Source organism: Falco naumanni, chromosome Z (genome assembly GCF_017639655.2).
Source record: "Falco naumanni isolate bFalNau1 chromosome Z, bFalNau1.pat, whole genome shotgun sequence".
Classification (NCBI taxonomy): domain Eukaryota; kingdom Metazoa; phylum Chordata; class Aves; order Falconiformes; family Falconidae; genus Falco; species Falco naumanni.
The window spans coordinates 76,512,761-76,531,812 of NC_054080.1; the positions used below are offsets into that span (position 1 = coordinate 76,512,761).

Here is a 19,052-nt window from a genome sequence, read left to right on the forward strand (position 1 = left end):
CTGCTGTACACCATCGCTAAGAGATCAGCAGTGCAAAGTCAGAACTTTGCCCCATCGAATCTGCCCATTTCAGTTCACCCATTTAAAGGTCTTCCTGCATTTTAAATAGAACTAGAAAAGACTGCAAGAAATCACTGTAGACCAAGAGCTTTAGTTTTTTTGCATTTCTTAGCAATTATTATGATAATGTAGATTGCCTGAAAGCTTGTCCACTTCTTTCAGAAAGATATTTTTTTAGGCCAAAATTAAGCAACAAAAAACTTCATAGAAAACCAATTCTGAGAAAATCTATTAGGATTTTGATAAATTCCATTTATTTGAAAAAAAAAAAAAAAGAAAAAAACACCCACACCAAAGAGGTTTTGTTCTGTATTTTTGACCATTTTAAACTCCAGGGTAAGAATTTCTCATCTAAGAGATAAAGCCTGAGAAACCATATTCAGTCTGATGGACCGGTTTACCCAAGAACCTCTCCTCACTGTGACAGAGAGGTTCAGAGCTCTTAGCACACACCCTATCAAGGCATTTTGCCAGAGCAAAAGGACTAGAATATGGCAGACACTGAAACAGGTGTCTGGAATAGCCCTGAAATCAATGGAAGGATGATGGTTTGTTATTGATGCTGCAGCCAGGAAAACCAAAACCACTTCTGAGGCCAGAAATTCAAGACTCTCAGATAACCAACTTCTCCTCCTTAATCTACTTGACAGCCTGTGCTTGTGGTCAGTGATTTCCAGAATTAACACCTAAAGGAGTTGCTGGGGACAAAGCCAGGTCACTCAGCAGCTGCACTCCCTTACATCTTCAACTTGCACTTCAGTGCCCTTCAAACAGACACGCAGTGCTTTCAGTAGAGGTCTGCACACCGTGCCTACTTGTAAGAGACTTCTACAGAGGCCAGGAGCCCTGCGTGCAGCTGGTGTGCCCATACACATCACGCTGCTGTAGCGGTATATACTCTGAATGGCTCACCAAGAGTGCTCCATCCTCCCATAACCAGAGAATTCTGTACATGAATTGCATCATACTAGCCAGGTCTCCGACCACTTTTGTTTAATTCCAACTGGTTGTCTTAACTAGTGATTCCTCCCTCTAATTCTGCAAAAAAATAAACCCCAGTGAACTTAAAAAAAAAAAGACAGAAGAGAGGACCACCCAGGACAGAGTCAGTGCAGCCTCAGAAAAATCACAGGTTTATCTCCATGCAAAATCTTCTAGATCCAACTCACTGGTAAAACAAACTCCAGTAGTAACTCCAAATCCAAAGTTACAATTTCTAGTCGGGGAGGGGGGTGGGGTGGGATAAATCACTGTGGAATATACTGGGACATACAATTGAGACTTTTTAAAAGGCTGGGCAGAGAATGGATTGAGAGCAGCCCTGAGGAGGACTTGGAGGTGTTGGTTGGCTGGCAAGAAGCTCAACATGACCCAGCAGTGTGTGCTCACAGCCCACAAAGCCAGCTGTATCCTGGACTGCACCAGAAGCAGCAGGGCCAGCAGGGTGAGGGAGGGGATTCTCCCCCTCTACCCTGCTCTCATGAGACCCCACCTGCAGTGCTGCGTTCTGCCCTGGGGCCCCCAACATAAGAAGGACATGGATGGACCTGTTGGAGCAGGTGCAGAGAAGGGCCACAAAGATGATCAGGGGGCTGGAGCACCTCTTCTATGAAGACAGGCTGAGGGGGTTGGGGTTGTTCAGCCTGGAGAAGAGAAGGCTCCAGGGACACCTTACAGCAGCTTCCCAGTACCTAAAGGGGCCTCCAAGAAAGCTGGAGAGGGACTTTTTACAAGGGCGTACAGTGACAGGACATGGAAGAATGGCTTTAAACTGAAAGAGATATAAGGAAGAAATTCTTCACAATAAGGGTGGTGAGGCACTGGAACAGGTTGCCCAGAGCAGCTGTGGATGCCCAATCCCTGGAAGTGCTCAAGGCCAGGCTGGATGGGGCTTTGAGCAGCCTGGTCTGGTGGAAGGTGTCCCTGCCCATGGCAGGGGGGGTCGGAACTAGATGGTCTTTAAGGTCCCTGACAACCCAAACCATTCCACAATGATTCTATGAAAAAGGCCAGGCTTATTCTTGGGTAAACTTACAGGAAAAGGGACATGAGCTAAATGACCCTTCTGCTCCCAGCCACAGGGACAACTGTGACTTCCTCCTATCATTTTCATACTCTTGAGAATCTTTGTTGTACTTACTTCAGTTTTTTTCTTTTCAACTTTTGTTGCATTTACTTCAATTTCTCACAGCTCAGCTGTCATTTTCAGCCACCAGAACCATATTGTAGAAACATGAAACACACATAGTCTGAAGTCTTGGAATTTAAACAGAAAGAACTAGTTCTGTCAGCATACCTACTTCCTGGTTTGCTACTTCCAAAGCAGAAATAGTTTAAAATTAAGATCTTTATTTTTTTGTTTGTTTATCAGTTTGTATCTTCCCTTACAGCATTCTTAAGTACACCTTCCCTCTTGGTCTTTAATAAATTAGTTTTAATTCAGCACAGAGATTTGAAAATTTGGCTGAATGCCCATCTATTTAGTTCTAAGTGATCTTTCATGTTAATCCTCAAAGATGTGTCTTAGAGGTTTCACCCGAGCTACATATGATCACACAATTGCCTCTCAAACCCGTGATCTGTAGCAGCGGGCAGCTATTCAGCACACTGGTACTTCTGTCAAAGTTTACCATATCAAACTTGTTCTAGTTATAATAAACAGCTGCTGCTGTGCTCTGACAAAGACGCTACTTGTCAGAATACTGTATTTTGCAGTTAATAGTGCATTTACCTAAGCCTGCAGTAAAGGAACAATGGGAGAGAAGCTGTGTCACTTGTTTTAGAGCCCATGGTGACACACAAAAACCTATTGTATGCCAGTAAGACCACAGAATCACTGAAGCACTGCTTAGATTGGAGAGAAGAAACCAGGTTATTTTAGAGCTAGCTAGAGAATTTGACTATACAGCTGTCATTATGCTTCATGAGTCTTGGAGTCCAAACCTTAGGTTCTTTGGGAAAAAAGCCCACAAGCTTAGTCAAATCTCTGCTCTTATTCACAAGAGGACAAGGACAACAGCTGGCGTGAAGGTAAGTGTCCTCAATTTTAGAACTTGCTACAAGTTTGAGGAAGCAAAGCATCAACCTCCTGCCTCAGAGCTGTACAACTGACTAACTTAGCAATCTGAGATGATCTTGAAGATTGCGTTTGGTATCCACCAAGCAATCCTTCCACCTTCCTTCACAAGTAAGGGGGTAAATACCAGATTTCAGACTGCCATCATCATCTTCCTTTTAAATTAGATTTTAACAGGATCTCAGGAAGAAAATTAAAAAAAAAAACCAAACCTAAACATGTATTTCACTGCAGGTCAACAGCAAGAACTTTCTTTCCTAAATGACACAGCACATCTGTGTTTTTCAATGTGTTATTGCTTCTGTTCCTTGAAAAGCCTGCACTTCCCATTATTTCTAGCAAATAAATAACCAAGCAGAGGAACAAATCTAGCAAAGATTTAATTCAAAACCTAACAGCACTTCAGAATCCGATATATCTTAGTTGGGTAAGACAGAATGCAGGATTGTACAAAAAAGGTATCTTATATGCTTAGCTCAAAGATGTGCAACTATGAACAAGATTATCTGAAAAGATGAAATAAAAATCACCAGAATTGGTCTAAAAATTTCAGATTTTGGGAAACCTGAAAAGTAATAACCTGAAGTCCAGAACCGCCAGTATGCAAACCTACTGCACTGATGAATTTGCTGTGTAAATCAGGACTATCTACACATCACTCCCATTAAACGAAACTAAACCCAAAGCCACAGTACATTTTGCATGCAGTATTTGCCTCCACATCTCCACACATGCCCCAGCAACCCTGATTCTAATCTACTGCATTTTTACCATAGTCGCTGTGCTTTGAGATGATTCTTCTTTTGTATAAGCTGTTGACACAGCCAGGGAAGGCAGCCTGGATGAAGAGGATAATGTTGATGTCTCCATGCCACTGTCCTCATTTAGAACAGAAAGACCAACCACATGGTGTCCATTCAGTTCACTCGCTTTACTCTGAGCACAGGTCTGCAAAGAGCTGAGCAAAGTGCCATTGCGGAGACAGGTAGTGCTGTGGAAAGTGCTTGTGAGCTTTGATGATTTTTGGTCACTATCATCAGAGTCAAGTTTAGGAAAGGACAGGGATTTGATATTGCTCACTGAAGTGATAGGGGACAGGGACACTTTGGAAGACAAGGACATCTTTTCACAGTTTCCCAACTGTGGTAAAGTGATAAAGCCATTGGGTTTGTGAAGGGGCTTGAAGTCCAACGTGGCCCTTTCTATGGATGCCAGAACTTCCTCATCTTGCAACACAGCCTCAGACCCTCCTTTGGGCAAAGTATTATCTAACAGCTGGGCAACAATTGGCCCAGTAGTACCAACGTGAATTTCAAGAATATTTTTTAATTCCTCCTTATCATTGATAGTTTTTAATTCCAGTTTGTCAAATGGGTCTTCTTCACATTCAAAATCAGCTGGGTTGAAGTCTGCTTTTGGACAAGGTGGACTGAGAACCTTTTGCTTCACAGCGCTGCTGTTGGCTGGCGTGGGAGTAAGAATATTATTGTGCTGCAGGCTAGCGAGGATGGGGTTAATGGGAGGCGGCATGGACTCAGGGCAAGGTACCTCCGAGAACCCCATTTTGTCGCTGACCTCTGGAACTACTTTTGAGTTTGCTAGTGCTTCCTCTGCCTTGCGTTCAGCTTCTCTCTGGGCAGCTTGAATTTTTTTGGTATCTTCAGCCCACTCAATTGTTTTCTTTTCCAGTGAGAAGTCATACTGATGAGGGATGTGGGAGAAAGGAGAGGAGGGGAAAAAAAAAAAATATATCAATTACAAGGATCATAGCCACTACTTCTTACAGGAACATAAGTAACATAGAAGGAGAACTACAAGAATTACCATGGACAGGTATCATTTCTTTCCCCAGCATCTCGTCACCTACAGACTGTCAAAGCTAGACGACAACAGAATAGTTCATTTTGCCTCTAGCAGCAAATCCTGGCTATAACCTGAATTAAAACATTGTATTTTGCCTCATTCCTACATTTAATTTTGCTTTAGAACTAATACCAAGATAATTTTCACAGCCCTCCCACCACCTCCCCTGAGGACAACAGATGGAGCAAGGGGGAGTCTAATGAGTTGTTACTAGGTGAACAATCATACCCAGATCTGGCAGTGCTGAACTATGCCCTGTCCACTAGTTCTACAAGTCATTCAAACCTAGGGCAGAGTATTTTTGCATCTAAAGACCAATATGTTATTACTTAGCTCCCCCTAAAAGATTCCTAGCCAACTTGATATTAGAGTTTCACACCCAGGGGTTTCAGAGGTATTGGTATCCTTACCCACTGCCAGCGGCTCACCAGACAAAGGGGATATACTGGCTACACCAATGACAACTGCCTGCACTATCAGGTTTTGCTGCAGTTACTGGCATGACAGGATCCCACAAGCTTTTCTCATTTAAGATCAGCTCCTTCAGGGTCAGGTTAGCACAGGAGCGTGTTTGTAAGCTACTCACTACCAGTTTAGTAGCCACCATTGTAGGTCGGTTGAGAGGACAAAATTCTGAACATATTAAATTACTTAAAGCTTTAACACCTTGGGAGGAATGAAGAGCCTCAAATGCTCTTTAGATAACCACAAAAAAAATCAGAGAACACAGCCTACAAGCTAAGTCCAGGGTGCACCTACCTGCAACTCACAAGGAGTCACAAGACATCCTTCCCAGGATAATGGAACACAACCAGAGTACTCTTGCCATGGGACTGCTAGGTCATACAAATTCCTAGCTCTAAAGAGAAAAAAGCCAGCAAGGCTTGCTAGGCTTCTAATAGGCTTTTCTGGGACTTCTTATTTGTTGCACCACATCCCATCCTATAGCAGGCTCCAGTGAGATCTGGAGACCTGTTGTCCCAACTGTATTAAGAGTTCCCCTTTCCCTTAGCTCTAAGGCTCCAAGAGGTCCAGGCTGCTCAGACTGCCTCCTTTAGCTCTTTCACACCAACTTAACTGGGTGAAAATGTGTGTATTAGGACAATCAGGTAATCATTTAAAGGTTACAATGAAGACGACATGACATGGCATAATAGGGTAACATACAGGGCAGGGCGGGAAGGAAAAGGCAGAACCATCTACAGCAACCTGTCATGGCTAACATGAAAACAATTATCAGTTGGGACACAGTTCAATTGGACTTCCTGTATCACCCTGCATTTGTGGATTAGATTTTTCAACAGTTATGCTAAAACAATTGATTTTATGCTACAAAGAGTTTAAGGTAACAGAGACATGCTCCTCAAAGACCTGGAAGCTATCTGGACCAAGCTGTAACCTGTCTGCCCTACAGCTGGAAAATAATTCCCACCCAGAACCACAGAGAAAACAAGAACTGGAAATTTATTTCTTCATCACGCTATTATGAGAACCCATAAAATATGCTTGCAGAAACACCTGTTAACATCAAACAAGATTCTGAAAATATGCCGTAGCATGGGTGTATCGGTTCTTAGCATTTTTCCTCTCAAAAATGCTACTCAAATTTAATCAGGGTAATGTTTAGACCTGCAACTATTACACAAAAACATAGTGCTTTCTTGAAGCAGAAAACATTTATTTTAGTGTATTAGGCTTTTTAAAGTAGCAAGAAGTAAAAGGTTTCTGCACGGTCTACTGTATTTTTATCTTTCTATACTTTCTAACAGATCTTCTACATCTACTGCCTGGCATGCTAAATGGCACTACAGGACTGACAAGACTAACAGTTGAATATCTGCAAAATGCAACTATGTGCAATTTACACCACCACATGTTGGGGGCCAAGGGCGTGGGGGGGGTGAAGAGCGCAGAAAGGCAAAACATCACTTACCTGGGCTCCTCTGACAAGTTGAGAAGAATCAGGCAGGCAGAAACCAATGGGTAATCCAACCTTCGCTGGGGTTTTGAATTTGTCTCCTATCTTAAATGGGACATCATCAAGATAACTGAAAGGCCCTAAGATCAAAAGCAGAAATTGTATCAAAAAACCTTACGAGTTTAATGCATTCAAATAAGGCAAATACTTTTCCCTCTGCTGCCCCAACTACACCAGGTGACTCAAATACAAAGGATATTGCTTAATCAGAAACACACCGGATCTATTTGGACTTTATTGCCTCAGGTTTTTGTTTTGATGCTTGGGTTGGTTGGGGTTTTTTGTCTGGTTTTGGGGTTTTGGGTGTTTTTTTGGTTTGTTGTTTTTGTTTTGTCGTGTGTGTGTGTGCGTGTGTTAACATCCTAGCCTGTAACTAGTTTACGCCACATAACAATTCAACAGCTTAACAGATTTTGAAGCAAATATACCCAACATCTTAGCTTCCCTTGTGACAAGACTACGCCTACACAGCTGGAAGCTGAACACTGCATTCTGCCTCAATAAAAAGATTCATCACTTTTTCGTCATATTCAAAGCAGGATTTAAAATGACCCAGCTTCAGAGCAGCTACGGCAAACTAGAAACCATGGCATTTGAATTTTAGGAAGTAGGGATGAACATTTGGACAGAAAGGGTCACAATGGTAAAGTGGCCCAAAGTCTAGATGTTCCACTTTAACCAAAACACAGCAAAATAGCTCAAGACTATTTAGGATAGCAATTCTGATTTTTAAAACAAGGCTATTAACAGCTGTCCCATTTGTGATCACTGTAACGAGAGGCCTCAGACCTTTTCATTGTCCTCCATTTGTCCTTTATATCTATCACTTAGACATGGTATTTAAAAAGTGTTTTAGGACAAAACGCTTCAGGCATCCTGCAAACTCACAAGGCAGAATCACTTAAGAGCTCAATCACCTCCAAGAAGCCAGACTACAGGTTTGCTTTCCTTGAGCTGCTGTGAAGCAGTATTAGAAGACCCACAATATAAACTACACAGTTTTTCAATTAACTGAAAGGGATCACTGGCCTAAGCTACAGGCCAGGTTTCTGGCCATGTATAACAATCTGAAGTGTTCCTCTAGCACTCATTAGTAACTTCACTTTGAGTGTTGTGGATCCAAAAAGACATGAGTGGCAACATCTAAGACTGTTCAGCAACTAACCTCTTGCTCAGTGAGCTGTGATTTGCCTTTTATCTGACCCATTTTCGTACCCAGGTGACAGTTTAAGTATTGTTTGTGTTCCTCCACTGTTGACTCATCTACAACAAGGCAGCCACAGGCTCCAAAAGGATGAGCAGCTTTTGAAAACAGGAACACCCTGTTAATTTGGAGTTAAATGTTTATGTGTTGTCATCACTTGAGCTCTCATGCTATGTACCACACTGGCTGGTTGCAGAGTCCTGTTAGGACACAGGTGGTATTTCTTCCACCTTTGAAACCATCAGGATGAATAACCTACATCTCACCTGTGCCACCAGGATGAAAAAATGGTCCAGCCAGAAGATAACAGTATCTTCACTAAATCTTACCAAAAAGCACACATTCAAGTATTACACAGCACAGCTTCCAGATGGCACCTCACTGGCCACTGGCACCACAGCATCCAAACTGTATTTGAGCTGGCAGTGAGAACCTGGATTTGCCAGTGTGTTTGCTTACACAGAAATAGCAACTGTGGTAGCCTTTGGGCTGAGGGTGATAAATAATTAGGGCCAGGTGAGAGAAACTGGATCTCCTGACTCTTCAGCCTGGTGTGACTGCGGCTACTACGTGCTGCTTAGTCCTACCGGCTCTAAGCGGGACAATCCAATCAAAGCAGGATTACCTCTCTGCACTGATCTCACAGCCCAAATGGCTCAGTATGCAGGTACTTGTCCTATTAGACCTATTGACACAGTAAGTGGTAGACACCTCTGCTTGCGCAGCTGCCACCTTTGCCACAGAAGGTACAAGCACACATTGTGGTATTCACACATCAACACTCTGTTTTGGCACAGTAAAAAAAATAAATCTAAACACACCTAGACTAGATGGGCTGCACTGACAGCTGCCAGTTTAGCCTCAGACACTAGAGTAAAATAAATAAGTAGAATAAAAGTCTTCTAGAGTTTGCTCAGTATACTAATCTTTAAATCATGACCTCTGCTATAATCTCACCTTGAGTGTAATTCTTCTACTAAACCTGCAAGCACACATTAAGAAACACAGTAACTGGTTTAGGACATTTGTTGGTGAAGTCTTTCTGAGGCAAAACACTGATGCACACAGCATCCCAGCTCAATCAGAACAGTACTAGCCTAGTGAAGTCAAAATCTGAACCTGAAGGCCAAGAACCCTTTTCTTTATGTAAATGGATAAACCTTCTGACTGAACTTGTTGATGGGTAAGGATGCAAATTGTTTTGAATGGCAAATTTTAAGGCAATAAGCAAAACCTACATAGAGAAGATATGCAAATCACTGTTTCAATAGTCACATCTTGAAGTGAAGCAATTAAAGGTTTTTCTGAACTGTTACTTAATGTGGCCGTTAGCCATTTCATCCTTTTAGCAGTTAAAAGCATACTGAGGAAGTTCTGAGAATAGCCCTGGCAAAACTAACAGTCAGTTTGATCTCTGACACTGCACAATATATAATATTCCTGGCCCAAGGAACTACTATAAGAGTAAGATTTGTCTTCTTTTTAGTGTAATGCAGAAATCACTGGCCAACTCATAAAAGTGTTCTCCAGTGTGGCAGCAAAATGGGAACATCATATATAACCAGTTATGAATAGGAAACAGTTGTGAAACCAAGTGGAGCTTAGTTTTTGTGGTCACACAAATGACACTTACATAATTTTCAGAAATTGGAGTTTCAAGTTTCACAGTGATGACAGAACAGCAATATTAACATACTGCACCTGGTATAACCCAAGCTGTTCGTGCAACAGATGAGAGCTGCATTTCTTGATATTTACTTGAATTTATATTACAATACTTACTTGAATTTAAGCTTCAATTTTAAATTATTTAAATGACAGGAGTGCATCTGAAGTTACATAGGCATAGTTACAGGCATATGCTAAGAATACCCTTCAAGAGAGGAAAAGGGTTCCTTTCTCTCCACCCATACCTTATGTTCCTATCTTCACCTCCATCTCAACATGGTCCTGAGCAACCTGCACTAGGTGGCTCTGCTTGAGCAGGGGGTTTGGACTTGATGATCTCCAGAGGTCCCTTCAAACCTCAATCACCCTGTGATTCAACAATGGTCCTCAAACCTCTAATAAGCTGCTCAACAGGAAGTACAAGAGATGCATTGCAGAAGAATGGCTGCAGAAGCACGGCTTTAGAAGATCTGCACAATCCAGGCCTGGTATTAGAATAGGCCTGTAATCAGAATTGTGCTGAAGTTGCTGTGCTGAAGTTAACAAGAAAGGTAGCCTTGAGCTATTCTTGAATCCTGAGACCAAGTAATTATGTTGTGCCAACAGGCCATGGCTGTAACAAGCTACAGCTGCTGGGAAAGCAGGTGCAGGGCCAAGAAAGGTGGGGACCCGTATGGGAAAATAGGGAGTAACAAACTACAAGGCTGAAGCACAGCAACACAATTAGCTACATGGATAGAACGCTTATTTTAGTCATGATAATTAGGGGTGTGAGAACCGCGTGCGTTTAGAAACTACTAACCAATTTTATTTCTGCTTTACGAATATGCATGTGTATCGGTTCTATATAAGTAGTGTTAGAAACTAATAAAGTTGAGCAAGATGCATAACTCATATTGAGCGTCTTCTTGACTCTGGCAAACCCTTCTTCCAACAATGCATCAACTGCGTTGACCAGTTCCATCAGTCTGCCAGAGACACTGAGCTGAAGGTAGCTGTTGGGCTAAATGCTTTACAGTAAGCCAGAATTCACTTATTGGGATTAATCCTTAACGACCCTGGAGAAGACTGAAACAATTGCCCTGCTGACTTCTTAAGACATAATAAGCCAAGGAAGTCGCTCTACTACTCCTCAGGAACAGTACTGTGACAGTATCGCTGGTGTCATTAGGAACAGAGGATATCCAAAAGGGTAGACAAGTTAACCAGCCAGCTTACAGTACCATTGGTTTTGACTTTGTGATTCTGAAGCCAGGAGCATGTTCCACCAAACTATACTGTTTTGAGAAATATTTAAGACAGATTGAATTCTAGCTCCAAGCTAGTCTGGTTTAGGAAGCAGAAGAGAAATAAAAACAAACTGAAAAGACAAGCAGCTCACAACGTTCATAGAGACCATTCACAGATAAAAGAGCAACTGCTGAAGAACTGGCAGCTATATAATAAACTGTCTTGCAGCAGGATCACTGGGCCACAGCAAAGGAGACCATCTAAACCAGGGGTCCTCAAACTACGGCCCGCAGGCCAGATACGGCCCCCCAGGGTCCTCACTCCAGCCCCTGGTATTTACAGATCCCCCCGCCGGGGGCTGGGGGGGGAAACCAAGCAGCCACAGATGACTGCCTGCCACTTCATCCGCGTGCCAGCCCCCTGTTTAAACAGTTTGAGGACGCCTGATCTAAAATTTAAGTTTTGATAAGCCATTTTTATTAATCCTTAACCATGTATTTAAGTGAGGCATTTCTTACTGTGTACTTCCAACTTTACACTTGCAAGACTGAATAAAAAGCCCAAGGTAAAACTAAATTCCTCGAGACCCTCTTATCTGGAAGATTAACCATGAAGATCAAAAGGCTGAGTTTCTAAAAGCAGAAGTTTCTATAGCATGAAAAATAATGTTAGAAATTTCACATTAACCTCCCACTACTGCCCTGAGTGACTACTGATTCGAATAAGCTACACTGAAGTTCAGTTTGTTGTATGTGAAGTTCCACAGAAATAACTAACCCTTTCACATTACACCCCACTTGCTAAAAGAGAAACACATATACAGGCAAATAATTTTTTATTATACCGAACATCTGCATGACACTATGCATCTCAAGTGCAGAAGATACTCTCTTCTTCACTTGCCTGCTGAACCAGATTAGTCCAATTTAGGGGAAAAAAAATAATCACTGCTGAGCAAAAAGCAAGCATAAATCAACGATATATTAAAAGTTTCACTTTCAATTGAACTTTTCATGTGACTTCCACAGAAAGAAGCTACAGATCTTTTGTCCACTTCAGCAAACATCAGATCGGTATCACAACTGCAGTTCAGCTTTGATTTTGAAGGGGGAAGCAGAAAGTATTATTCTGCCATAAAGGAGTGGGAAACAGTCACAGGCTGAATTTCAGTTTAACCAGAAAACAGGAACAGCATCAGCAAGCAACTACGCCAGAAAGAAGCCAAGGCGCTTCATTCGTAACAAAAAAAACTACTCGGGGGCTAAAAAGATTAATCTCTATGGACTGTCTGGGCTGGGACATTAGGCAGCAGCAGTAACAGGATTCATCCTGTTGAAAAGGCAAGGATGCCAAATTTCACTTACCGTGCGAGTCAGCACCCAACTTCTTAGAAGCCATTTAGAACCTGAAAAACATTTTATAACAGCTTTAACAACTTTATACATGTAGCACAGCATAAGCCTATGCAGTTATACCGAGTCTTATCTCTAGATTATGGGACATGCTGCAGACACTTGCTGTTTATCCTGTTCCCCAGATAATCAAACTTCTTCTACAGCATTGAGAATTGACCAAGCAGACTAATTTAGGCCAGGGTCTGACAATCCAAATGGCAAAAGGAAGAAGGAAAAACCAAATAGCCAAGATCCAGGTTGATCTGGAAGGCTGACAGTTCCAGATCACAGTGCTGAGAGGCCACTCCATCCCAGCCCCATGGAGCATACCCTGCCTCCCCTGGCATTAAGGAAATACCACACTGATCCTCTTCAGATTAATCCCTGCTGCTCTAAAAAGCGATGCTATCATGTTGGATATGCAGTCAGTTAGCCCGCATGGCACTTGTCAGACGCACTGGGTAATGCACAGATAACAATACAGGTATACAATAAATGGTACCATTAGGAAGTTATTTTTGGATACACACAAGAAAACAATGCTAACAGAAGTCCTCATCCACTGCTCTCAGTTTTACTAGCAACTTCTAAAATTTGGATGCAAGTCCTACACGGCCAATAGGTCAAACACTGAAGTGCCCACCCAGCTTTTAACACAGAGTAGGCCTGTCCTGATAAAACAGAATTAGCTGTCTGATTAGTTGTCAGCTAAAACCCTGCTTCAGGATGCTTATGCTGTGTTCAACAACTTAACTGGTTCTTTTGCTAGATTACAAGTACATCACAAGATGTATCTCAAGACCCCACAGCATACTTCTTCAAATAACTGAATTTCAAAGTCCACCTTTGACACTATGCAAGACAAAGAATCAGAGTTGCCCTTTGTTTCTGAAGTCCTCCAGCTCAGACTGAAATGCCCAACAGCCATTCCTCAAAAAATATGAAGTTATCTGGTACGCTCCCACCAGCAGCAGGCAGTTGTCAAAGCATAACCTGGAGCAGATCTAACACTCACACTAATCATTCCTCAATCAAGGTCTAACTCTTATCCCCACTGTTTCCCATTGCAGATTCCAACTGCAAACGTCAAAGTAAGGGTATCATAAGGTGAGGATTGCAGAGACAGCTTAGCTGCTCCTTCTGACAGCTGCTGACCAGTCTGAGGTCAGGAATAGCCAGTTTCAAGTTCTTTAGGAAAACACCTTTTGCTGTGCAAAGGTCCCTGTCAAGATTATATTGAAACAGGTGAACCAACTCTACTGCCTAGTGGGAATTCAACACAGATAAAGCCAAAGCTCTAAGGAAGATTAGCTGGGTGCAACCAGACTTCACGGAACACAGCAAGCAGAGGCTAGGCTATAGGGAAACGAGTCATGCTGAGAACTCCAGGCATGACTCAGTGTGTCATTCTGCTCAACGCTTGTCAGGTTCTTCCCAGCACCTCTCTCCGCATCGGTACGATGTCCAAAACTACTCCACTAAGCCAAAGAACTGGTTTTGCCATTAGCTGGCAATTGCTTCTCAGAAGCAAACAAAACACTGAGGATTCAAAGACATAAGAAAAAGGAGGTGGAACAGTGACAAGCCTGTCAACTCAGGAAGGTTGTCAAGTGCAAAGCCACAAGACCACCTGGTACAGTTGCATGTCAACTGCTAGAGCTGAATGGGTGTTATTAGCCCCAGCACCACAGAGGAGACCAGAGTGCAGCCTACAGCACATGGAACAGGCTGCACCTTTCAGATCTGGACCACACCGTCAGACAGGCTGCTACATTGCTAGTTCCTTTGTATGAACCTAACAATTTAGACACCAACTTGATTTGTTATTAATGAAAAAGCCAGGCCACAGGTAAAATCATACAGCCTTCACATACCTCACCAGTCAGTCCTCTGTATGTCAGTGGAGACTGTGGGCCACTGCGTGCACACACGTACTGCAGGTACCAACCATCTACTACTATCACAGCAGAGCTGAGCTAGGGACAAGCCCTCTGTACACACATTCTATAATTTCTCTGAGTTTTTTCTTCTTCTAGTTACTATCCCAGACTGAAAAGCAAGTGGTCCTTTTCTACAGGATTTTAAAACTTCTGATGAGAAGCAATAACCTCCTCCCTTTGGCAACTTAACTGACAAGGAAGTTTCTCAATCCAGCACCAGTTATCTACAGGCACTGGAGTTTATTGCTACCTACCTCACTTACCGGAAGCAGCTAACTCCAGACTGTACCTACATAAAGGACATTGAAAAGGAAATTCAAACAGATCATTTTTAGGACAGTAATTTATATCCCCTCTCAGCAGGCCATAGTAAGAACACATTCAGCTTACCATGCCACACACTGATGCTGGGTAACTGAACACTTAAGTTACCGTGACACTATCAACTTGCTCCAGGGACATTAATAGCAACGTGTGTGAATCCTGCAGAACCAAAGATGTGCATGCCTAGCATCCAGGGAGGGAGTTTTGCAGAAGTATAGCAATCTGGAGCTACATAAAGCCTTGGATGTGCCCTCAGTGTCAAAACACTCCACATAAGTAATAAGCATTTTGCTTTTGTTGGCAATCCTGTAGTAAAATTCCAGTGCACACTCAGCACCTGCATTAACTTCAAGGTGCAGTGGGAAAAATGCTTCCTCTGCCATATGTGACACAGTATTTTAACTACAGAACTAGCTAAGGCCCATCAACAGGCAGCTAATCACGAAATGGACTATTTCCAGTCAGTCACACTTTAGATTCAGGTAGCATGCGAGTTCATAGCACACTAGCTCTTCCTGATGTACTGTGAGTGTTCACTTATTAAGATACCATTACTGCAGAAGGCACTGTTGGCACACAGAGTTGTTAAGCACTGCACGCTAACACTGTAACAGGCTGCCAGCTACATTCTGTCACATCCTTTCCAAAGGGGGTTCAATTAAAATAGTGTCTTGTGACTAATCAGATTTGATAAGCTATTTGGGTCCCACTATTACTAGCATCTTGCTGTTGTGCTGTACTGCTGTCTGGAAAAAAAAAAAATTATTTGTAGCCAGTTAGAAGATTACTAATGTTGCTGCTATGCTTCTAGGCATTATCTGAACTGCATTTGCTTAGTCAAAGCTGTTACACTGTGCAGTAAAGGTTTGCTTACCTTCCTTACCGCTCTTAGAAATTTAAAGGACTTGCTCCCAAAGCCTTACTCCAAAACAGCTAATGGACAACTGCAGCCCTACCACTGTTGCCTTTAACTCCAGAACAGGGCACTGAAGGCACCTGTGGGAATGGAGCATGGGGGCACACATTTTCGTCTGCTGCTTTACTACACATTTTAAATTGACAAAGAACATGCTATACTGCATGTAAACTTTTCCAACACCTTTCCCAAGCTGAGGAAGTAAGTTAGTTGCAAAGTACTACAGGTGTTTCTCACAACCACCTACAAGCTTTCTTCTATAAATGTCAACCTCCTTAGCCCCATTCCCTCATTCTTGGTTCTGGCTAAGCATCTGCAGAGAAGATCAGAGCTACATGGCCCTAGAAGTTATAAGCAACTTCAATGTCAGCAGCCACTGAAGCTACCTGATGAGAACTCTTCCCTTCCTATCACTAAGTTAATTTCCCACATAGTAACACCAAAGCAACAGGGCAACATTCTCAACCAGCCAGCCAGAGGAATATAGCATAGCAGGGCGCAGGATGTGGGCAAAGCACCTCAGAGTGATGGCAGACAGGGATGGGGGTGACAGGCAAACAACTGTGTAAACAAAAAAAACAACACAAAGATGCACAAACATAGAAGTCACAAAACTCAGGACAGAAACAACTGACACAAAGGGAGAGGTGACAAGCTGGAAAGGCTTGAAGGGACAGCACAGAGATGACTAAGACAGTCCACTTGGCACGTCACCACTTAAACCTGAATGACTACTTAGCTGTGCTGCCAGACACCAAGGAGAACACAGAAGCGTGACTTGGTACAGTCAAGTAATACCAAAGGGACAGTCTCATCAACAGATGAGAAAAAAAAAATTTATGACCAAGAATGATTCATGAGAATCTGCTAAGCAGTTGGGGGTTTAAAATTTTTAATTATTATTTTCATATTACTTCTGTTTTCCCTGAAGTTTCTATCTGCATTCCTTTTCTTCTGGAAGAGCTGTGACTGGTCAGGTGAAGCATCCTACCACTAACTGTACCTGAAACAGCTTTCCCAGTAATAACTCAAGCCAATTTAACTATTTATCAAGAACTGGCCTCCAGCTGCTACGCCCATCGTTTTGGTGTGCAAGTATGTCTGTATTCCAGACCACATGAATTCTCTGAAGTAACTCCCACCTAAGATTCAGACAAGTGAGAAATGCACTTATTATGGGTCAGAGGAAACCAAAATCCCTCAAGCTATCAACCACAATCAAATCAGCACATCTATGATTTTCAAAGAAAAGACACCTGATCTGGCAACTTCCATTTTGCCTGCTTACACATTGTGTACTCTAAGTACAGAAGTGAGGATGCATCCACGCACTCTGAAAACTACAGAAAGACAAAGTCAAAAAGAAAAGATTATTTTCTGCTGTCTACATTACATTCATGAACTAGTGCTGATTTTACACTAAGAAACAGTGAAAAGCAGTTTGATTCAAAGTGACTGATTACTGATGTGCCACAAGTATTCCAGATTTACACAGTGGTTTAAGTTTTTGCTATAACTACTTGTTTCAGTGCAAGTGAAAGGCTATAACCAATATCAAGATTCTGTATACAGCCTCATACAATAAAAATATAAGTAGACAATGCCTGTTCCATATCAAAGCTTCCCACCTATGTTCAATTATTGTTACACAATTGAGATCTCTTACATAGACTTACTGCAAAAAGCTTATCACAGAAGTTTACTACAGTATAAAACACATTCCATTTTAGTTTACTGCAGTCTCCAAACAGATGGTATCACCTCAAAATATGCAGCAAATACTCCTGCTCTGTACCTCTAACAGTTCTGCAAACAATGAGCACAGTCAGCTGTGTGCAGGTACTGCCCTTTCATAAAGCCTTTCATTGAGCCACTGACAACAGCTGTTTGCATAAAGTTGTTGTAAAACTACATCTGACATCCAGGAAGAAAAAGCATGACTTTCACTAGTCTTAGCAGAAAAAGAAGTCTTAAGTATGTACAGGAATTCCTTTGAAGTGCTACCGCAATCCAGAAGATAAGGTACATAAAGGGTTTTGGTCTATTTTAAGATCAACGAGAACAAACCAGACCTTCCTTCAAGCAAACACTAGTATGGAGTTTCCATCCCAATTGGCAACGGCCACTGGTTAAAACAAATCTAATGACATGTCTTCATCTCGCAGGATGTAAGTAAAGTAGTCGCCCTAAATTTAACCAAAGGCAGAGCAGGGATTACACTGACAACGGGGTGTGAAGAGAGGAAGGGATAAGCATACATGCCCCACTGATCAACAACCCAAGCAATTGTGACAAGAGATCTAAATTTTGAAGGACAGCACATAACATCAAACTAATCTAGACTGTTATTTCCAGTGCAATGACTAAGGGGCAGGAATCAATAAAATGGTGCTTTTAATAACATATCTAGAATAAGTGAGTAAGAAGGACAGGGAAAGAGCCCCTGAAGAGGTCTGCATGCATATCTCATTACTGGATTATAGACAACACTTATGATGGCAATAATATCCATTACAGGGCTTTATATGCAGAAGTTGGATAGCATCTTCCTAGCAGTGACAAACATTAGGAGAAATTGATCCTTCAAATTGTGCCATTGCTTAACATGACACTGTGGGCAATTAGACCTTCTGCTTCAGTGTACATCAATCAAAGGGAAGTTAAAATGGAAGACAGCTCTCCCACACCCTCGCAGAGAAGCACAGCATCCCTCGCTGTTGTTAAGTATGTGTTCACTGCATTAATATTAGACACCTGTAGTCACACAGTTACCCTCATCTCATGTTCCACTTCGTTCATTAAACATGCTGCACCTGTTAAAAGCACATACTATCGGGGCTGGTTAAGCATTTAAGGCTCTTAAACTGGTAACAGATAGCTCTATTCCTCCTTTAAGACCCTGACTCTGTATTTGGGACATAAGGTAATGTGCCAGACATTTCACCCAGAAATAAGGGAAAACCCTACAATGGCTGAGGAAACGGAGTACACTAATTCACCAGTTTTTCAATCACTGTATCACTAGCTATACAAGCTTCCAGCGTGGTTGAAACTTAAGACACCACACAAGCCTCTTCGCACAGACAAGAGCATAAGAAAACTGAAAATTACTTATAGACAGTAGCCAAGACAGATCAGTCAGTGCAAGCTTTTCCTTTGGCCAGAGACGGACAGGCCATACACCAAATGGGTGACCTTTTTAAACTTACTGTTTCCAAAAAGTAGAGTTCTGTCACAAGAGAAAACCATCTGCAACTAACATCTAATGCTGGCCTCATCTCCAAATTCAGCAAACAAGTGAATAGCCTGGGTTCTGTCAACTCTGAGACCAGATGTGGATTTTACAGTGTAGTTCATGCCAGTGACTGTTACCCAAGTTATTCACAGATCATCTAAACA

At 42.2% G+C, this 19,052-nt stretch overlaps 1 protein-coding gene across 5 annotated transcripts in view; it reads right to left on the reverse strand.

Annotated features, from left to right (window-relative positions):
• UBAP1 (ubiquitin associated protein 1) overlaps positions 1-19,052 on the reverse strand; it is a 37,573-nt gene that overhangs the window by 6,406 nt on the left and 12,115 nt on the right. For 4 of the 5 annotated variants that reach the window (XM_040580834.1, XM_040580836.1, XM_040580833.1 and 1 more), the window contains exons 2-4: positions 12,444-12,484; positions 6,933-7,057; positions 3,908-4,837 (exon numbers count right to left, since the gene is read on the reverse strand). In XM_040580834.1, the coding sequence (XP_040436768.1) occupies positions 3,908-4,837; positions 6,933-7,057; positions 12,444-12,477 (1,089 nt within the window). In that variant the 5' untranslated portion in view covers positions 12,478-12,484. The remainder of the gene's footprint in view (positions 1-3,907; positions 4,838-6,932; positions 7,058-12,443; positions 12,485-19,052) is intronic. The other variant, XM_040580837.1, reaches the window with a different exon arrangement.